At 39.2% G+C, this 20,002-nt stretch overlaps 2 protein-coding genes across 6 annotated transcripts in view; one reads left to right on the top strand and one right to left on the bottom strand.

The window, feature by feature from the left end:
* The window catches only part of pspc1 (paraspeckle component 1), a 29,436-nt gene extending 23,543 nt beyond the window's left edge, over nucleotides 1–5,893 (bottom strand). For 3 of the 4 annotated variants that reach the window (XR_004927982.1, XM_036128059.1, XM_036128060.1), the window contains exons 1-3: nucleotides 5,372–5,893; nucleotides 2,755–2,904; nucleotides 2,503–2,654 (exon numbers count right to left, since the gene is read on the bottom strand). Coding sequence is in view for 3 of the 4 variants with exons in the window: in XM_036128059.1 (XP_035983952.1) it covers nucleotides 2,503–2,654; nucleotides 2,755–2,904; nucleotides 5,372–5,770 (701 nt within the window). In the remaining variant the exon portion in view is untranslated. The remainder of the gene's footprint in view (nucleotides 1–2,502; nucleotides 2,655–2,754; nucleotides 2,905–5,371) is intronic. The other variant, XM_036128058.1, reaches the window with a different exon arrangement.
* A 2,620-nt stretch (nucleotides 5,894–8,513) lies between these two features.
* Nucleotides 8,514–18,388, top strand: lypd6 (LY6/PLAUR domain containing 6). 2 transcript variants are annotated; one of them, XM_012850541.3, is made up of 5 exons: nucleotides 8,514–8,655; nucleotides 16,080–16,234; nucleotides 16,942–17,040; nucleotides 17,190–17,320; nucleotides 17,412–18,387. In XM_012850541.3, exons 2-5 carry the CDS (start codon nucleotides 16,114–16,116, stop codon nucleotides 17,595–17,597), a joined length of 537 nt encoding a protein of 178 aa, XP_012705995.2. In that variant the 5' UTR covers nucleotides 8,514–8,655; nucleotides 16,080–16,113; the 3' UTR covers nucleotides 17,598–18,387. The 2 variants fall into 2 exon arrangements, with proteins under 2 accessions (XP_012705995.2, XP_021165201.2); XM_021309526.2 differs by lacking the exon at nucleotides 8,514–8,655 and adding an exon at nucleotides 14,335–15,167 and having other exon boundaries at nucleotides 17,412–18,388.
* Nucleotides 18,389–20,002: the final 1,614 nt, after the last annotated feature.

Here is a 20,002-nt window from a genome sequence, read left to right as displayed (position 1 = left end):
TGTGTTGTCCGGTCCGCTCATTACCAATAAATACGGCTTATAAGTCTTCTCCGGGTAACATTTGTGCTGCCACCAAGTCAACGTAACTATGTTCGTTTTAAACATAATGCTCGTGTTTGTTTCACTCCGCCATCGTTTGATAGTGCTATGAGCATTATCACCTCATTAATATGGAAGATTAATGTCGATTTAATGGTGTTTTGTATAACTTTAGGAATCACCCATCAGGCAACCGATCGCTACAGCGCCCCCTAGCGTCCAAGAGGAATTATTGCATTAATAAAATCAAGTGTCCTAAAGTTACAGATTTTACTGAGCAAATCATTCTTTAAAATGTTATTTTATCAAATGTTTTGTTTGACTCAGGATTTGCATTGTGAACGAGTTGAAACACATACCAAACGTTGTTCTAAATGAGTTAAGCTAATTTGACCTCATCCACATTTTTTAAGATGAACTTTGGTTCTTTAACTTGGATCTGCAGTGAAGCAGGATTCAATGAATCATTCTGATGATGGTTTTCAAACTATTTTATTTGTTTCTTTGTTTCTTTTGTGTGTACAAAGTTCATTAGCTTAGCTTCTTTTTATTTTCATTTTGCTTAATAGTTTAGTTAAGCCTCACTAGCCTTGTTGATTGGAATATGGTGTTAATTCAGATAAACAGCATTATACAGTGATGTTCTTTGGATGTTCATTTTATTTCTGTTAATAAATTATTGAACTTGAAGAGAAGTTGTCACTCATTTATTCCATATGTATGCAGAGTTTGCTGGTAAAAGATCACCAGTGCTCGAATCATCCTTTCAATGATTGTCCTAATATCAGCTCTGGGGCTGATATTCACCAGATTATACCTAACAGACAGAGAGTTATTTATTAAACATTAAATAACTTAAAACTGTGCGTAATGGCACAACACTGCATCTGACACCCCAGTTTTACAGCTTCACTTCTGTTGTGTTAAATCACTGTTCATATAGACAACATTGACTATTAAATGATTGATTTACAATTTGGTCAACATAAACTTCTTTATTTGAAGCAAAATTATTTATTACCTAATATTATTATTATTACAGCACACCTAGGTAGCAACTTGTTTTCTGTGCGTTTATTTGCTCTGTCAGTCGAAATGTTGTATTTTGGCAAAAAAGAAGTGGAAATCTGATTTTTGTCCGACTCAGTGACTAATCATAAAAATAATTGACCGATTAATCAATTATCAAAATAATCGTTAGTTGCAGCCATAAACCAATCACAGTCAAAAGCCCCATAATGCGGTACCGCGCACGTGACGTCACCGTCTCAAGAGCAACGCCCCTTTTGCCGCTTAGGTAGGGCATACAGGAGAGAACGCATACAGGAGAGAACGCACGGATAACAGATATGACCGACTTTACAGCCGTTAAACTTTCCCAAGACGATGTCCCAGGCGCACGGATTACTGGTCGAACTGTCGAAGAACACACCAACCTTCAGCTCAAACGATGGCTTGAGGTTCGAGGGCTTAAAAAGACCGGAAAACTGGCCGAGTTGATGAACGGTAAGCTTTGTTTTTTTTTTCCTGCGCGGCGATCATGGCAGCGTCGGCCGTTTTTTTTTTTTTGTTGTTGTTGTTGTTTGCAATCACCGTCCAGGAATGGGTATATGTTTAATGTTTGTCTCATTTGAAATGTTTTTGAGTAAGCCTGGTAGCAGGCTATCATGTTAGCGCCTGCTACCATGATAGCCTATATGCTGTCATGGTAGCAGGCGCTACTTTATTAACATGTCGGCCACCAAAATACTCTTACCTTGACTTGATGTCGCTGGAATTGGGTCAGGATGTTATTCGGTTGGGCCCTTTCCTCCGACAAAATGCTTGCTACATATGTACTTGAATTTGGTAACTTTTTCCGGGTTGAACTGTTGTGTAGGCCGACCGCCCTGGTGTTCCAAGCACACACATTTCTCCTTGGCAGTCTTGAAGAAAACATCCTTCATATGCGGCCGATCAGCGTACCTCGAGTCGCTGTTGCACGTTCCATAGCAACAATGTTTAAAAACCATGGTCTTAGATTTGGAAAAAGCAGTCGTTTACCGAGTAAAACCTAGGCTAACGCACGTCTCTTACAGCGAAACAACGGCGGCTTTTCAGGAGTTTGTCCCACTGCGTACCACGTGATGTGACGTCATCGTGACGTTGTGTTTCTAAAAATAGCTCGCGCGCGGTACCGCATTGAAATGAAGTCAATATATGTACATCCTAAATGTTGCAGGATCTCTCAGTATAAACACACCTTTTCTGAAAGGCACCCAACACTTATACACGCTGACGTTTTCTGTTATTTTGTCCTGTTGTTGCTTCACAATAAAAATAATCCCCATGTGATACTGAAGTCTAAGGGCAGGTATATTGAAAGTACTGGAGCATTTTGCCCCTCTGCTTCTCCCTCCCAGACAGTCCCATTAAACAATCTAACTTAATTCAGTGTGTTGAACCACCCCCCCTCCTCCTTACGTAGTCAGCAGCATGGCTCCCTCGTTGCACCGCTCCAGGGCTTTACGAGCACCGACTTTGTTGGCAAACTCAACGATGCCTCTCCCAGTGGACCGGCCGCGGTCATCTGTCACAACAACCGCTCGCTCCACAGGTCCGAACTGAGAAAAGGCCTTAAGGGGGACACAGAGGGTGGGTTTATTTTTTTTTGCTATTGACTATTGTCGCACAGAAAGCCCCAATCCGATGTGCTCAAATTCACCTCCGACCTACCTCCTCCAGGAGTTCGTTAGTCACCACTGGCAACAGGTTGCGGACGGTGAGCGCTGCTCCGTGCGTCGCAAAGCGGACTTTTAGCGGCCTGTTGTTCAAAACTGTCCCGTCCAGCTCGACCTTGGCGATCTCTGCCAGCGTGCGGGTTTCCTGTGAAAGCAAAGGTCGATCATCATCCAGGGCATCCGAGAAGAAATGTGTTATTAGTTTAAAAAGGACCAGAAAAAAAACGTATTTCCATCCTTCCCTGCAAAATACCATGGTTTGATTTATCATCTGTCATTATTTTGCACGAAAAACATGTATTAGAAAATTGTTAAACTTGAGTGAGCTGTAAGGCATTTATTCTGTCAATGCGCCCTCTGGTGGACACATCGCACGGTAGCCACATCGTTTATTTTTTGCAAAAACATAACTGCAGGTGACGAAAGACTGCAAACGGAATGCGATTTAACCATATTTTCTTGTATTTTTGTTATTATTTGAATCATGCAATATTCTTCACACCATTACAACGAAATACAAACAGAAACACTCCACGCAAACTAAGATAAAACAAGAAAAAAAGTAAGAAAAAAACAAAAATTGCCTTCCTGGAAGCTATTCTGTTTGCATAATATAACTCTTTGGTGTTGAAGTAAAAGCTTTGCGTCTATGTAAAGGTAACACGTTAAAATTTTAAACTAAGAAGTCCAGTATGGTGTTCTGGTAAGCTGTTTTTAGTTATTGAAGTAGGAACACACAAATTATATGTGTCCAGGCGCTCTCCAAAGATTTTCTGATAAGTACGTAATCAGAAAAAAAAAAAAAAAAAAACAGTCACTCCTGTGACTAACTCCACCGCTGCTTCTGTTGCCATTTGGGTCTTCCCAGAAGCTTTACGCCACACGTGTCAAACTTCAAGAGCCAAAAAAAGGCATATCATGTCATAAAGCAGAGGCATATCTCCTTTTAAATTGTACAAAGTGAGTGAAACTGTGCCTCCTGTAGTCAATGTTGATCCTAACACATTAAAACAACCCAGAAATGTCCAAAATGAGAAAAAGTGACCCAGAGTTTAAAATTTAACTCACCCCAATATCAACTTTTTTTGCAGATAAAATGTTAAAAAGGGCCTAAGGGTGCTAATCTTATGTCGCACGGGGTTTTTTTTTTTTTACATTTCTATGTGAACTGGAACGAAATGTCATCTATGCAGGTGCAACCAGCCCTTTTAATGGCTTCATGATGCCAAAGTGGCCCAATATAGAAATGAGTCTGACACCGCTGCTTTACGCAGATTTCCTGGTGAAAATTAAAATCTTACACCAAAATCTGACTTTTACACACAAGGATGCACAGAGAGCACAGCTACCTGGTGAGCTTTACACGTGCTGTTGCAATGGAGTTTTACGTGTCCAGTCCACTAATCTCTATTTATTCACTGGAGTGCTGATAGGTCTGAAAAACTGAAGTCACTGGCCGCCATCTTGCTACTCCCTACTCTCACAGAATCCCATATGATTTGGTTGCAACAACAAGCAGTTTTCTGGCTGTGTGAAAACGTTTCACAGGTAATTCTACAGTCAGTGGATGTACTAACACTATCAACTACTAGGAAATTAGGTGCTGAAATATTTTACATGTTATTCATAATAAATATATATATATATATATATATATATATATATATATATATAAATAAATATAGGTGTATATGTATATATGTTTTTGTATATTTTTATTTGTATATTTATAAATGTTTATATATATATATATATATATATATATATATATATATATATATATATATATATATATATATATATATATATATATAAAAGCACATGACTTTCTCAGTACTTGATAGTTTTAGTGCATAACATAAAAGTATATGGCATTTGACATTTTAAAAGTTTTAAGACCCCCTTAACATGAGAAAATCCTCATTATTCGATGCTGTAGAGCACATATTCCCTAGTTACTGGAGGAAAATAGGGAGTACCAATATGGCGGCTGGTGGCTTCAAAGCGACTCGTTCTAACGGACGGTGATTAGCACTCCGGTGTATCAGATCAGAGGGATCAACACCGTTGGTCAAAAGAGATGTCATTGATGAAAAGGAGGAGGACCTATACCAGTTACCAGTTATGGGGTTAATGATGGAGCATTTGTAAAGCAGCCAACTATTCAACTATAAACTAAACCTCTGACCGAGTCTGAAGTCTTTTGCAGCTCCATCTATTAAGTCCCTTTAAAGTCTGGCCTGCTTCTCTGTCCCTTTAACATTTCCCCACAGCATGATTATGCCACCACCATGTGTGCCAGAAAACCTTAACCTCGCCTGCAAGATGAATTCTCGCGGTATTTGTGCAGAACTAGAGTGCTGCTACACAGTACGGGATCTCATATGACTTGAGCAGCACTTTCTACGTCTTCTGGTTCTTCAAGCTGTCTGGAAGCCATCTGAAAACAGGATTTATAGTTTTCATGACGCCGTTTTGATTAAAGCACAACACGCCCGCGGTATTCTCATAGTAAACGCTGGAAAACACGCATGAGAAATGTCCTCATTCAAACTACACATTCGGGAAAACAGGGGGACGTTTAAACCAGCTCGGTCCCGACGTGAACGTACCAAGCGAACGAATCCAAACCCCCGCTCCCTGTTGATGAACACCTCGCTGACGTTCCCAAATTTAGCGAACAGGTTCCTGAACTCGTCCTCCGTGATGCTCAGCGGCAGGCTGCCGACGAAGAGGCGGGAGCGCTGGGTGAACGTCTTCTCTCCGGGCTTCCGAAAACTCGCGATGTCCAGAGTCCATTTCGACGGGCCTTCCCCTGTTTCCTCCGCGGCTTCCTCACTTTGCTCGGCCGCGGGGGACTGTTGTTGCTGCTGCTGCTGCTGCGGCGGGGCCGGGCTGCCTTTGTTCGCCGGCGTCGGCTCCGATGAGGCCGGGGAGTCCGTCCCTCGCCTCCCCGGCTGAGGAGAGTTGGCGCCCAGCATCCTCGCTTGGTGCATATTTCGGTTAGCCATGCAGCTTTATTTCAGTGTTGTGGAAATTAAACCGAACTTAATTCAAATATTGCGCTGCAACAACCCTCCTCCTGATTTCAAAGATGGCGACCCTCTGTTTTGTTCTTGGGAGATTAAGGGCAGGTGGTTGTCCGCGGAGGGGAGCTGCTGCCCTCTACAGGCCACGCGTGGAATTCAATTACGGCCTAAGAGATGACGCGTTAAATACCTCTAAAGCAACTTTCATGATGTTTTAACTTGCAAAGTCATAACCTTAAATTTAGCCAAAACTAAGCTCCCTACACCAGTATAAAATTAAAACTAATAAATTTGACTTTCAATGTGTAAACAATGAGATATGTTGTCATACACATACGATACGAAATAACGAAGTTATTTTGACTTTTTAACTTTTAATATATCATCATAATTATTAGCTTAAAAATAATACATTTCACCTATGAATTCCCTTACTATGAGATTCTAAGTCATAATTTTAAGTATGAAATTTAGACATATTACTCTGACCCTCAGAATCATAATTTGGAACGGCAAAGTCATAATTATGATATTCGGACCAATTGTTTTGACTTTTAAAATCAGAATTCTCAGATATAAAGACATAAACATAACATCCAGATAATTTTGATTTCAAAGTCATAAATTTGACTTTCAGTGCCTTGACTATGACCCTGTATCCTAAAATGATGATGTCAAAACATAATTATCCAAAAAGTGTGTTGGGGGATTTGTGTCCCCATTTATGCTGATACTTCAAAAACTAAATACAGTGAAATCAAATGCAATCAGAAGTCACCTAAAATTGAGTTAACCCCTGCATAAACACGTCTTTTCTGTGAAGGCCTCTGAAGTTTGTCAGAGAGCATTAGTGAACAAACATCATCATGAAGACCAAGGAGTTTGCGAGATAAGCCAGCGAAAAAATAACCCCAAACGTACAACCAGGGCTACAAAAGAATGGCCTAGATCAAAACATATCCATGTTTTAAATTTATCTGGTCAAATCAAGATGGTGGCAGCATCAAGCTGTGGGGGTTGTTTTCTTCTGTAGTTTCTGTAATTGCAGCAAAGGATGGTTCTACAGCGTACTGGTTCATGGGATGTGAACACTCCAGGTTTTTATTTTTGGAAAGAAAAGGTAAATGTGTATCATTCCCTTCCTCTTTACAGTTCTGAGTTACTTTATGTTGGTTTATCACTTAAAATCACAATAAATTCAATGAAGTTTGGGCTGTAACGTGACAAAAATATTTAAAACAAGTTAAAAGATGGGTACAAAGTAATGTACACTACAAAACCAAATATATAGCTCCTTTAATACATTAAAGTTGCATAGGTGTCATGCACCTTTAAGGTTTTTCAAAGCACTACGTTGTTTATGCCCTCTTAGCTCACACATGCTTATTTAGTAGAGCTTGTGGGAGGATTTTATATTTTAAGCTTTCATGACTGAAATCTCTCAGTAGAAAATGTTTGCTGCCTGCAGTATAAATGAAAAGTGTTTCCACCCAACCCGGACCATCTGTCTGTATTTTAATGCACATCTGTGTGGTCACACCACTGAAATTCCTTTGTCTGACATGACTGTGAGGAGCTTGCAGTCTTCTTCCCTGGCTTCCCTGCCGGGGATCGCATATCCAGCGGGGTCAGAGGGCTGCAGCCTGTCACTGATGAGTTCTTGTATGGCCCCTTTCAGACATGCACTCCTTCACATTTATCTGATTGGGAGCTCGACATGATGACTTGGCTTCATGTCTTTCACGCAATGGAATGTGAATAAGCAAGCAGCACAGGGAGTGTCTTCTTCTAATTTACTTCAACAGATAATGCAAACCTTTATTTTGAAACAGAGACACTTGTCTGGGGAGGAACGTTATCTTTAATACGTGTCCGGATCATGAACCTTTGTAATTTATATGTAAAATAATGTTATTTCAGGGGAATACAGTACAAGGGTTGTGCAAAAAATTAGCTATTTACTTTCCTTTTAATGTGGTGTCTTTGTTGTTGTTCTTTACCATAAAACTAATACATGAAAATTAAAATGAAGTATGTTTTATATTTTTTTTTTATCCTTCAAAGCCAGGCACGTCAAAATATGGAAAATGGTAAATTTTAACAAAAAAATTTTTTTAGCTCTTATTTGGACGCTTTTAACAAAAGAAAAATGTGTTTACACTTCATCAGGAATCCTATTTTTCGTGTTATAAATCATTACATAAGGTAAATTTGGTCATTCATTTGCTATATCTGCACAGCTGATTGTTTTTAATTGTATGAATAATATAAAATAATGATGCAGAAAGTGGCCAAAAACAACGGTTGCATTGAAGCACGAATACTTACAATGTCACACTTTACATATTTTTCATTTTTTTTAAATAACATTTACAGATATGAGTTGTTCTTGTTTTGTTTTATTATAATTATAATAATGTTATCTTATTTTTTCCTATAACTTTTTTATTTGCCGTTAATCTATTTAAAATAAATTATTTGAGGTAAGAGTCTGTCATTTGCGAATAAAATATATTTTGGTAGTCATTGGGTTAACATGTAAACATAATGCAAGTTGCAACTAAGGTCTGTTTTTATGCGTCATTATGGGCCCCTGTTTAACATGCGCCCTGGGCCGCAGTCATCATCATCCCGTCTATGCAAATAAGAAGTCTTGCTGCACTTTTAAAGACAAAAATGCACTTTTTACTCTATTTAACTAACCATGCAACGAAAAATTAGCAGAGAGGGGAGTTATGTTTGACGTGTCCATGACGCAGCAACCCCTCCAACCCAAACGCCTCCAACATCCACACGGAGCAGCAGTCTCTCACCTTCATCTCCTCCCCGTCGGGTCTGCTGTCGGTCCGCTAGAAGAACAGAAGCTGGTAAGTTTCATCTCCAAGTCTTGTTGTGTTCTTTTCCTGATGTCGTGTTTTTGAGCTGCGCTTCGCTTAAACCCAACCTGCGGTCATTTTACGCGCGATTTGAAATGAGCGCTTGCTGCCAATGTGCACGCGAAAAGTCGCGCATTTGCTTCAAATGTTCTAAATCCGCATTTATGCTCGGGTCTTTATGTAAATAAACTAATGATATCAAGTTGGTTCAAAAACGCTTTGGTTTTTATAAACGGGGGCTGTTACACTGAAAGAACAATGTAAAAGAAAAACAGCTTTTTTTCTGGACAATTGTGCAGATTTTCCCCACGCAAAGGATCAAAACATATTAGTAAATGTGGATTTGTCCAACGTTTTCTTGCATTCAAACGCGCAGAAGTATTCACACCCCTTACACTTTCACATTTGAATACAACCACAGACTTCAACAATGCATTTTATTGAGAGTTTATGTGATTGGCCCGCACAGAGTAGGGCGTGATTGGGAAATGGTGGTAAAGGATGGTTTACAACATTCTACAAATGCAACTCGTAAAAGGCTCACATGTGTTTCATTCAGCTCCCTTTTCTCTGAAATCGACATATGACCTTCAGGCACCCCCATGCTTAATATGTAAATTGCCCCTGTGTCCAGTTTAATCTCAGTATTAATATAAACAAATATAAATGGAAAGAATATTGCTCTGGTGCAAACCTGCCGAGACTCATTGACATTCCGGTCCGCTCCGGTCAGATCGGACCAAAATGTAACTTTTTTGGCCCAAGGTGAAAAGCTGATGCCAGACCATTAACTCATTCTCACAGTGATGTATGGTGGTGTTGGCATCATGCTGTGGGGAGGCTTTTACTTTAATATACGACAATATGACTAAATTAAGGGTAATCCTGGGTGAACAGCTTGTAGAAGGGGGGGGGGGGGGGAAGTTTACCTTCCAGCAGGACAAGCATCCCATGTAACCACAGACATTCTCAGCATGTGCTGGTGCCAGACGTTCCCTGGAGCTTTTGTTCTCGTCCCAATAACTCTTACCTTACCGTTTACAGATCCAGCCTTAGCAGGATATGATTCATCCAGTGGTTTGCTGTTGAGGCATAAACCCATTTCGTTAGAACCTGACGCATTTTATGAGACACAGAACATGCTAAGGAGCTCATAAAAGCCTTACTGTCACACAGTGACTTGGTAAAGCCCACGTGGAAAAACGCAAAAAAGAATTAGCGAGACACCGCATACTTTTTTTTTTTAGATGCGGTAACACTGAGCCGAGATCAAAAAGAAAACAAAAGCAGCAGTATGAGCAGCGTTAAGCCCGTGCCATGTGTGTCTGGTCTGCAGAGCCAAGCTGCTGAGCATCAAAGCCGGTCCTGGTGGCCCACGTTTTGATGGGAGTTTTTTACGTCTGAAACAAATGACCGACGCAGAGCAGCTATAGCCTTCATCTAAGGGCTTTGTTCGCTCACATTTGACACGAGTCTTTGCATCAACTTTGATGATCGAGCATCTTAGTGGGATTGGCTGTATTGGATCAGTGAAGCAGGAAAGCATGCTGTCTGTGCATTTAGGGGGGGAAGGGGGGGCGTTAGGGTCTGACTCCTTTAGCCCCTTAACAATCGCCCCAAAGCACCTGAAAACTCATCCCCAAATGAAATAGGTATCCATCAAAAGCAGAGAAGCTGGTGGCAATTTTGGTGCAGTGGTGTTAAGAACTATTTCATTTTCCGAAAGTAACATTTTGAAAGCAAAACTCGTGTACTTTTGGACCCTTAAAGGGTTTTGAAAGTATAGCACTTACTAATTGCACATCAAATTATTATTTATAAGTAAGAAAAACTATTAGATTTACCAATGAAATTTAGATAATTTCTAAATGAAAAACAAATACATGAGTCTGCCAGTAGATTTTAGAGATGAACCGATCAGCGTTTTGCAAGCTGTCAATTTCCAGTTTTCTTCAAGGGCTGATCGGCTGATTCTGGTTTTCCTCCTGAGGATTTGACAGATTCATTTTTGTAAACTGTTTCATTTCGGTGATTACATGTCACAAACAAGGACCTCGAAAGAAGGAAAACGTGCCTCCTGATGAAGGTTATGGTTTTAAATCTCACAGAAAATCAAGGAAGTACAAGATATTTATTATGTCCCTAACCTTTATCTACATCTTATTCAACTCAAAACAAAAAGCAAGAAAGTAGTCATTTGCAGATGCGTTTACAGATCAAAAGAATCAATAACATCTTTAATTCATCTTAAAAATCAGGAAAAAGAATCAGCTTTTTAACTATTTGACTTGCCGGTCACTAGTTAGAGCCGATAAATTGGATACTGGCCGACTTTAAACACTACCTAATTATCTTATTTTAGTAAAGGTTTAGTCACTTTGATGTTTTGTCTGTAAGCTAAATGTGATAAATTAACTGTGTTTGCCATAGTTCACGACGTAATGCAATAAGTGAAGAAAAACTTCAATGCAGAGTGTTGCTTTCACCGTGAAAATTAAATGCAGCGTATTATGTTTGCAATGTTCGTTGGATTCTTGCTTTTTACAATAAGAAAATAAAATAAGATTAATAATGTTCCTCTAACATGACCAAAAACAATGTAAAATAATAGCACAAAGATCCACAAAAAATAATTCAATTGAAAAAAATAAACTGAGAACATTTGTTGATTTAACTGGATGTTTTAGGGATTTTTTAAAAAAGTTGATTTAATCAAATTTATCGGTTGGAATTCAAGAGTATTGCCAAAAAGTAAACGTTAATTTGAAATGATGACAGTCTGTTGCAGGCAAATTGAAAAAAAAAAAGGAAAAATAATGCAAACATGTTTCATTATACTCTCTGTACTGTCTAAGTCAATCAGGGAGCACAGAGAACGAACCAAAGCTAGTCTCTGTGTGAATGCAGTGAAACTGTTGAGCTTTTATTCAAGTTTATCATACCGGGAGAGTTTAACCCAAACTCTGCCTTCACACGTGAAATCCCCACTGTGAAACATGGTGGAGGCAGCATCATGCTATGGGGATGCTTTTCCTCTGCAGGAACAGGGAAGCAAGTGAGATCTGACGGGAGGGTGAATGGCGCTAAATGGCGGGTAATCCTGAAAGAAAACTGGTTTAGATGTAAGAAAGGTCTAGTCAAAGTCCAGACTTCACTCCTTTAGAGAATTTATGGCCTTGCTGAGGCTATAAATTGATGTTCACAGGTCTTCCTAATCCATTAGACCGAGCTTGGGCAAACAGTTCAGTCTCTAAATGTGTAAATGCTGGGTTATCAACGTAACGATACTGGAAGGCTGTATACAACTGCTCAACAAATATTTCAAAACTTTTTTGTTGTTGTTGTAGAAAAATAGAAACAAATCTCTCAGTTTTACTTCACTTCCCCACTAGGCGCTACTTTATGTTGTCCTATTGCAAAAAAGAAATACATAAAAATAATACACATTCCCTACTATAAATCAGCTCCTGCTTTTAACATTTTGTTTTGTAAGATAGCAGTAAAATGTTAAACTTTGTCGCTGGTGTTAAAGAATTGCTTGTGAAAATATGTGTTGAACATTTGATGACAATATGTGGAACAGAACACGTTGCACAGGAGGAGGACTGGCCACTGATGCAACAGAAAGAGGTTTAAATACCCCGAGGGTCCTGCATATGATCTAATGTGTTGGTTCAAACTAGAACGCATCATGTACTGAGTGGCAGTACATGATGCGTTTACGTTCTCCACTTGTCATAGGAGGGATGTTAGCGTTTAGTGTCCGGATACTCAATGTTCAAGGGGAGCTTTCTGTGCTTTAAAAGTTTTGTGACCTTTACAGAACCAAATCAAATAACTTCTAGATACAAATATACTTCCATATATTTATTTAAAAGGCACTTTTACAAAAGACAAACCTCCAAAAATGGATTGAATCTATATCACAACAGAAATGCAAATGCGTAATTTCTTTATTGCATTCGTTTTACTTGAAAAACGTTTTTTTTTATATTGATTTCGATGCGGGAAGCACTAAAAAAATGGGATAAAGATTTCTACATACACACGCAGAAGTAACCTAGAAGATCCTATGAGCATTGGGTAATTACTGACAAGAACATTTTAACATGTGTCTGTTGTTGTCCATGTTTGCCCTTTAGTGAGAGGATGTTAGATGATTTTAAGGTGACGTGCGGTGTTCGTTTACACTTGTAAGACATTGTGGATTGCATGCTAATCGTGAATGGGTTTTATTTCCTATACTTTAGCGAAAAGTTGCGATCTGTCAAAACGTTACCAACAATCTAAATGACAACAGAAAGCAACATTGCATGAAGAGAAATTTATCGTATTTTATTCTGACTGTGACGCAGCAGCTTGGCTTCATGAGCGCTTTTGCATCGGCACACGTTTACTTAAGTGAGGAAGACTCATTTCAGTTCACGCAGCCAGTTTGACACATGAAGCACTTTGCTGGTCCTGACTGGAACTTGATTGATATAAAACCTCCTCCTCATCATCCCTCTCCAGCTCCTAATGAGAACTATTGTGCCATGTGCCCTGCTCTCCTGCTCTGTTCGGTCCAACTTAAACAAGAAGCCCGCACATGCGAGGCCTGACACCCGCCCCGGTGCTCATAGCTAGAGACCTAATCAAGCTGTCCTTTCAGCAGGAAGGCATCTCATTATGAGCTCTACAGTAACAATGCGGCATGAGGAGCTTGACGAATGAATGGAAGCTCTCAGACCAGGAGGCCTTTCACATCATTTTTTTTAATTAATTCTGGCTTCCAGAGCTGAACTTTTATAAAAGTGAAGCTAACTGTAAAGCAAAACACTGTGGCACAGACGATTTGAGCTTCAGATATTTTTATGTTCCTGGTTATTAGTTACTGACATGTGGGAAAGCGCGAGTGTTGACTGGTGTGGGAGAAATAAAACAGCTTTAACCTCCTGACATATTACAAATAGCTAATTTATGGAATTCATTCTATCAACCATTGAAACCTTTTGTTTCCAGATCTCTCCCGATCTCAAATTACCTGCTAGATTTTATAATGCAGGCAAATTACATATTAGTTTATATATCTTCCATTAAACACTATGTCAGTCACTCAGATTAATGATACATTTTCCTGATATTCTGAGCTGTTACGATGTTCCATTTACATTGGACTCTTTGATTGGACAAAATACAAGATCATGATGGTTAAACACTTTGATCCCTTTTAAATAGTGTAATTTATGATTAACCTTCAAGAGATTAGATGGTAAATGTTTGGGGTGATACTGAATTTACACTCAGTGTCACACAACTGCTTATATTTTCCCAAAAAAATAAATGCATTATTTATAATGCTATTATAACTGTAGCATTTTTAATAAGCTGAAGCCTTATAGGAAAATACCTGATCCATTCCAGCCCTCATTGAACAAGTAGTGTTTAGTTACTCATAGTGAACTAAAATATAATTAACTGTTTGCTTTGTTTATTGTTTGATTATTTTTAAAAGCTACTTATGTTTTTTAGATTATTTTAGATGTGATATTTCCCCCTAAAATGTTTCTGGAAACAGTTAATGCTTATTTGTTTAAAGGGTCTAATAGTTTAAAACTTAATGCAAAGGTTAATAATACATTCTCAGAATCTATAAATTTTAATATATTTTATTGTTGTTTCACTTTTCTGAAATATTGTACCGTGTCCTTGAGTGCTGAGAAAGGCGCCTTCAGATAAAATGTATTAGTTATTATCAGAAGAAATAATTTAATCGATAAGTTATGACCTGTTTGTAATTAATCTGATTTTTCTTTTATATAACCATAGAGATCAGTTGAATTATGGACATTAAATCATTTGAAAGTGGCTGATGGTTCACCACATTAAGTAACCTTAATAATATCTGAGTTTGTTGGTTTGGAAAATACACTAAAACGGGTTTATGCATCTTCTCTACAATTCAGAGCAAAGTTTTCAACGTTGATATCAGGTCAGCCTCTTTCTGTAAATAAACTTTGTCGAAGCAAAAAAGGCCGGGACAAGGGAATGTGCTCACTAATATAAGCGCAACAAAATAAACATCTTATTTTCAAGGTAATGGCGCGTTAGACTTTTGAAGCCGTCCTTTTCTAACATCCTGTTAAAGCTAGCTTAGCTTGCGCGCTAATATTAGCTTGTATATGTGAGGTGGCAATCCACTTTCACTCTTTACCTACTATACATTTTAGCATCTTGTCATATTAAAAAGGTACAGCTTTGTTTACTGCAGGTTTTATTTTTAATGTAAAAAAAAAAACCTTGTGCTGAGTTTAGTTGATAAATGTTTCAGCAAATGTCAATAGTTAAACAGGTTCAGGGTTCATTTTAAAAGCTACTTTTTAATATCAGTGAGAAAATGCCTAAAATGGAGCCATGCAATTAACTGTAAACCTGTAATGACTTATTTCTGTTTCATTTCAGACCCAGCTGTGTTGCCTTTTATAAATGTGTAGTATTTCGATGTTTGATGATGGAATTATTATGTAAGAAACTTTGTCTTTGCAGCTTCGTTTATTTAGCTTTACGATGTGCATATATGTTGTCAAGGTGGAGCAGACGAGAGTGAGTGCGTGCTCTTGTTACAGTATAGACGGTATTCAGCAAAAGCATGGATCAGTTTTACTGGAGCATGTATAATGTAAAGAAAACAAGACTTTATACCCACACACACAGCCTGGCACAGTGCCTGGGGATAAAGTACAAAGTGGAGTCAGAGGCATCTGAGCTCAGAGCTGATCTTACACAAATCTGCTAATCTGAGCAAAAGGGGGTAAAACCAGGTCATCTGGTGTTTAATTCGGTGACTGACATCTCAGAGTATCCCTGGAGAGCATTTGTTGGCGAGTGCTCTGCTGTATCCAGAAGAAGAGCCTAATTCTTTTAGATGTCTTTGTGGAAAATTAAAATGTATATGTTTAAAGCTCAGAAGGTTTCTCAACCTACTCTGGAGGACGTTGTAGACTTTTTGCCATGGCTAACAAAGTACATTTATTACTTTTTGAGTCATTGCAGAGTGATATTTTTCATGGCCGTCTGTGAAGTTCATTTCAGCAATAGAAAATGGAGCTTATTATTCTATACTTATTTGTAAAAATAGCTTTGGAGAAGAGACGTTGAAGGTAATAAAGTTCTAGCAGATATCAGTTTCAGCACCTGTTTCAAAGATACCCACATCAATGTGGGAATTCTTGCTGCTTATTCATTGTAATAGACCTAAAACACCAAGAAATTTTGTTTTTGTTCTATATTTTTGCTCCAGTCTGTGCGTCAGAGTCAGAATAACAATCGTGTCACGACCTGGTCGGAAAACCACTAATATAGCAAACAAGGCAAATAAAATTGTGAAGCATTGAGAGCCTGTGCGCGTCTCTAATATAAAAATTTCTCTCGTTCAGTGGTTGACGAGGCCTAAGGTGTTGATGAACAGCCATGACGGAGGCCTGGCCAGCCGTGGCCTGGATCCTGATGCTGATCTCAGTTTCTGAGCGGATGAAAGCTGCACAGTCGCGGGATTTCACCATGAAGGACATCATTCATCTGCATCCTTCAAGTAGGACCCCAAGTGCTGCTGTTGTCTAATAATCCTGACTGACTTACATATTACTCGTTCGAGCTCGTTTATTTAGGGATTCGTGATAAACAGGGACGACTTTCCCAGATGAATCCGGATGAAGCTCGTGTGATATTTGACAGGATGCTTCAGAGCTGTTTATTTCCAACAGGCGAGTTGTGTAAAATACTTGAGGAGCCAGCGTTTTGCCTGCTGCAGACAAGTGGTCAGATAAACCTTTTTTAAGCTCGTGTTCTTTGCATCATACACCGAACCCTCAGGGCTAATGGAAACCAAACAGTAGTTCAGTAATTGGATAATCACACAAACAAAGTGTCCGTCCACAAACAGATCCCGTTTTCCAAGAACCTGACAGCATCTTGAATCATAAAGAGTCACAACTTAATCCTAGGATTTTACCTGCAGCATCGTTGTTGCTCACCTTTACTGCCAAGTATGCAAAAAAATATAGTTCAAGAGGTATAACTGCATCAGAAATGGTCCGTGCATTAAATTCTATCAATTTATTGAGTTGAAAAAGTACTTTACATATATAATTTACTACAAAACGTATGGGCTTTTGTGCTCATCAGACATTTCTTTGATACTGCTGTTACAGTATAGCTTCCCTGGTACATACAAAGCAGAGATCGAGCTCAAAAGAGCCGCTAACATGGTTGAGTCACGCGTTTGCCTGTCCTCCCCAGCCACACCTCACCCCGGTGGCTTCAAGTGTTTCACTTGTCAAGACGCAGCAGACAACTACGAGTGCAACCGCTGGGCCCCAGATGTTTACTGTCCGAAGGGTAAGCTTTTTTTTTTTTTTTTTTTTTTTGGATCGTGTGTGTGTTTGCTGAGGTCGGGGCGTATACATAGCAGGAACCTGAAACTGGTTTATTTCCCCTCTGGATTTTTAGTGAAGACATAACCGGTAACCAGACGCGTTTCCTCCCAGATACCAGGTACTGCTACACGCTCCACACGATGGATAGCCGTGGAGACAGCGCTTCTGTGACCAAGCGCTGCGCCACCTTGGAGCACTGCCGCTCCACCGGCTGCGTCAACCTCACCCACAGCGGCTTCCAGGTACACCGGAAACAATACTGTCGGAGTCAGCCGCTTTCGCCGTAAACAGCTTTGCAGATGACCCCCCCCCCCCACCCCTCTCCTCCCACAGGTGTGCACGTCCTGCTGCGAGGGGAACATCTGCAACGTGCTGGTGCCGAGAAACGACAGCGGCGCGGTGTTCTCCGCCGCTCCGCTGGGCAGCTCGGGCAGCAGGCTGCGTCCCGCCGCCCTTCGTTACGTCCCCCTCATCATCGCCAGCGGCTGCTGGACACGTCTGAGGAGTCGAATGGTTTAAATCCTACATCGGTGTTTAAACCCCAGGCTTTCGTTGAGCTTACAGGCAATGCCGTAGTTTGTTTTCTGCTCATTATTTATGATAAATATTTTAAAATGTACACACGTGGACAAAATTGTTGGTAGCCCTCGTTTAATGAGAGAAAACAACCATTCAACCATGCTTCTGCAGGATGATTCAAAAAATTAAACTCATGGAAAAGTAATGCTACCCCCAGAAAAAAACTGAAAATATTGTGACCAAAGGGACACGTTAAATCAAAGTATGCCTACTTATTAGCATCACAGTGGTTGCCTTCAAAAGTTTGTGCAACAAGATATAAAGGGGACCATCATTTTTTGTCCAGGCCCGTTTCATGATTTTATTTTTAAAATCATTCTGCAGAAGCTTGGTTGAAAAGTAGTGTCTGACTTTCATTTGTTCGTTTTCATACAATTTTTATTTTTTATATTAACTTTTGTTAGATTCAAGTTATTTCTGTGATTTGTTTTTTCTTTCATTTAAACGAGGGGTACCAACAATTTTGTCCACGTGTGGAGCTTCATTTTCTACAAAGGTTTTTATAAAAAACTGTAAATGTGACTTGGAAGGAGGTTTACCAAACTACCCAGTGGAGTAGTTCAACATGAGTTTAACAGCAAGACTATAAACCTTAAGGTATTTGATTAGGATTTTATGATAGACCAACAGAGAAAAGTCAGTGCCTAATTGTTACTTTGTCTCAATTCCCTCATAAATAAAATGCAAGTTTGTGTTTGAATTCCTCCCTTCAACACCAACGAGCCTTCCTGACTTTGCTGAAGTTCCCCAGAGGGGTGCGTTCAGGGCATTATTGTTACATTTTTGGGTATTTTAGTATAGAGGGCTCAATACATGCTTGCCACACTTTTCAAAAATTGTAAGAACATCTGAAAAAGCCTTAATTTCCCTCCTCTTTACAATATCAGTACTTTTTGGTTTATAACATAAAATCCTAATTAAATCCATTGAATCTGGGGTTTCAACAAACAAAATGTTTAAAGTTGGTATTTGAGTACCTTTGAGTGTTAATTTATTAGCAGTAAGAACAGTTCAGAACGAAAGCTTGTTCATAGAAATTTGAAAACCAAAACCTACAGTTCAACTTTAATCTGAGTTCAGAACAATTTCAGTCAGATGCCGCAGAACGCTTCCTCTCGACCAATTTTATAATCTTTCATATTTATCGGCTGATGCAATAACGGGAGTCGGTATTTTTTTATGGGTTTATAAAACCGGGTGCATTTAGTTGGAAATATTTATAAAATCACTCATTTACTATAAAATGAGCAGTCTTTGATTTTTATAGCAGATTTACTTTAAGGTAAGGTCAAAAACATCCTTTAAGTGTGGAATGGGTTAATAGGAACTTGGTGAGGTCTTGATGACTCGTGGTGCAGTCACTGGGAAATGACCATAAAGTCAAAATGCAAGCAGGACTTTGCCTCATTCTACGAGGACGACCATGAGGAGGAAGGATCCGTCCAGTCATTAACGAACTGAAGGACAAGAGACCAAGAACAGGAGAACTCGACAGAGGGCTGACGTCCAGCAGGCACCAGCTAAAGAAGCTTCCTAAGTTCATCAGTGAGCGTCCACAATGATCCAGAGGTTTTGGAGAAAGTGCCGCAGCGAGACGAGAACCACATAGCTTTGAGCGGGACAAAATGACGATCTTACAGTTTCTGGTAGTTTTAGTGGGCTAGAGTTAAGACTTTTTAAAACCATTCCCATTTAAATTTAAAAACCATGTTCATACTTTTTATTGTAAAAAAGTGGTAAATCAATTTGAAAACGTATTATCTCAGTAATTACTTATGGATGTGTTTTTTCAGCTCTAGCATGCACCAGCTCAACTTTAACATCTTTTACACAGTAGAGTAAGCACCATCGTGTTCATGACAACAGATTTTAGCCAAGTATTAAAATGTTTTTTCCCCCCAGCTGGACCTTCTTATAGGTCGACTGGAAATAAGACTGATATGATTTTAGGGAACTAAAACTCCTTGAGTGCACAGAATTATTTGGCAGGTTTCCATAAATTTCCCATTTTAATGCAGATAAAGTCAAATTTAGGACATAACTTGAAGCAATTTAAGAAATTCTGAACACATTTCAGACTTTCTTATGCTTAAAATCAGGATGACAAGATTTGAAAAGCAGAGAAAAGTTGCATGGAGGAAACTTTGCCCACAGTCAAGCACAGAGGGCGTTACGTTTGGGTTGTGTCTCTGCTGCCTTCTGCTTCAGCTAAATGTCTTACCTCTATGCTTGGCAACAAAGGCCACGTTAGCTGGGGCAACCAATTGCTCATTTCAAATCCATTAAACAGTGTTTAACTTTTATATAGTTAAGTTAAAGTTCTCTCTTTCTCTTTCTTTGAGAGC

This window comes from Fundulus heteroclitus, chromosome 24 (genome assembly GCF_011125445.2).
Source record: "Fundulus heteroclitus isolate FHET01 chromosome 24, MU-UCD_Fhet_4.1, whole genome shotgun sequence".
Lineage (NCBI taxonomy): Eukaryota > Metazoa > Chordata > Actinopteri > Cyprinodontiformes > Fundulidae > Fundulus > Fundulus heteroclitus.
The sequence above is the reverse complement of the archived record's forward strand: the minus strand, read 5'-3'. Positions and strand labels throughout refer to the sequence as shown.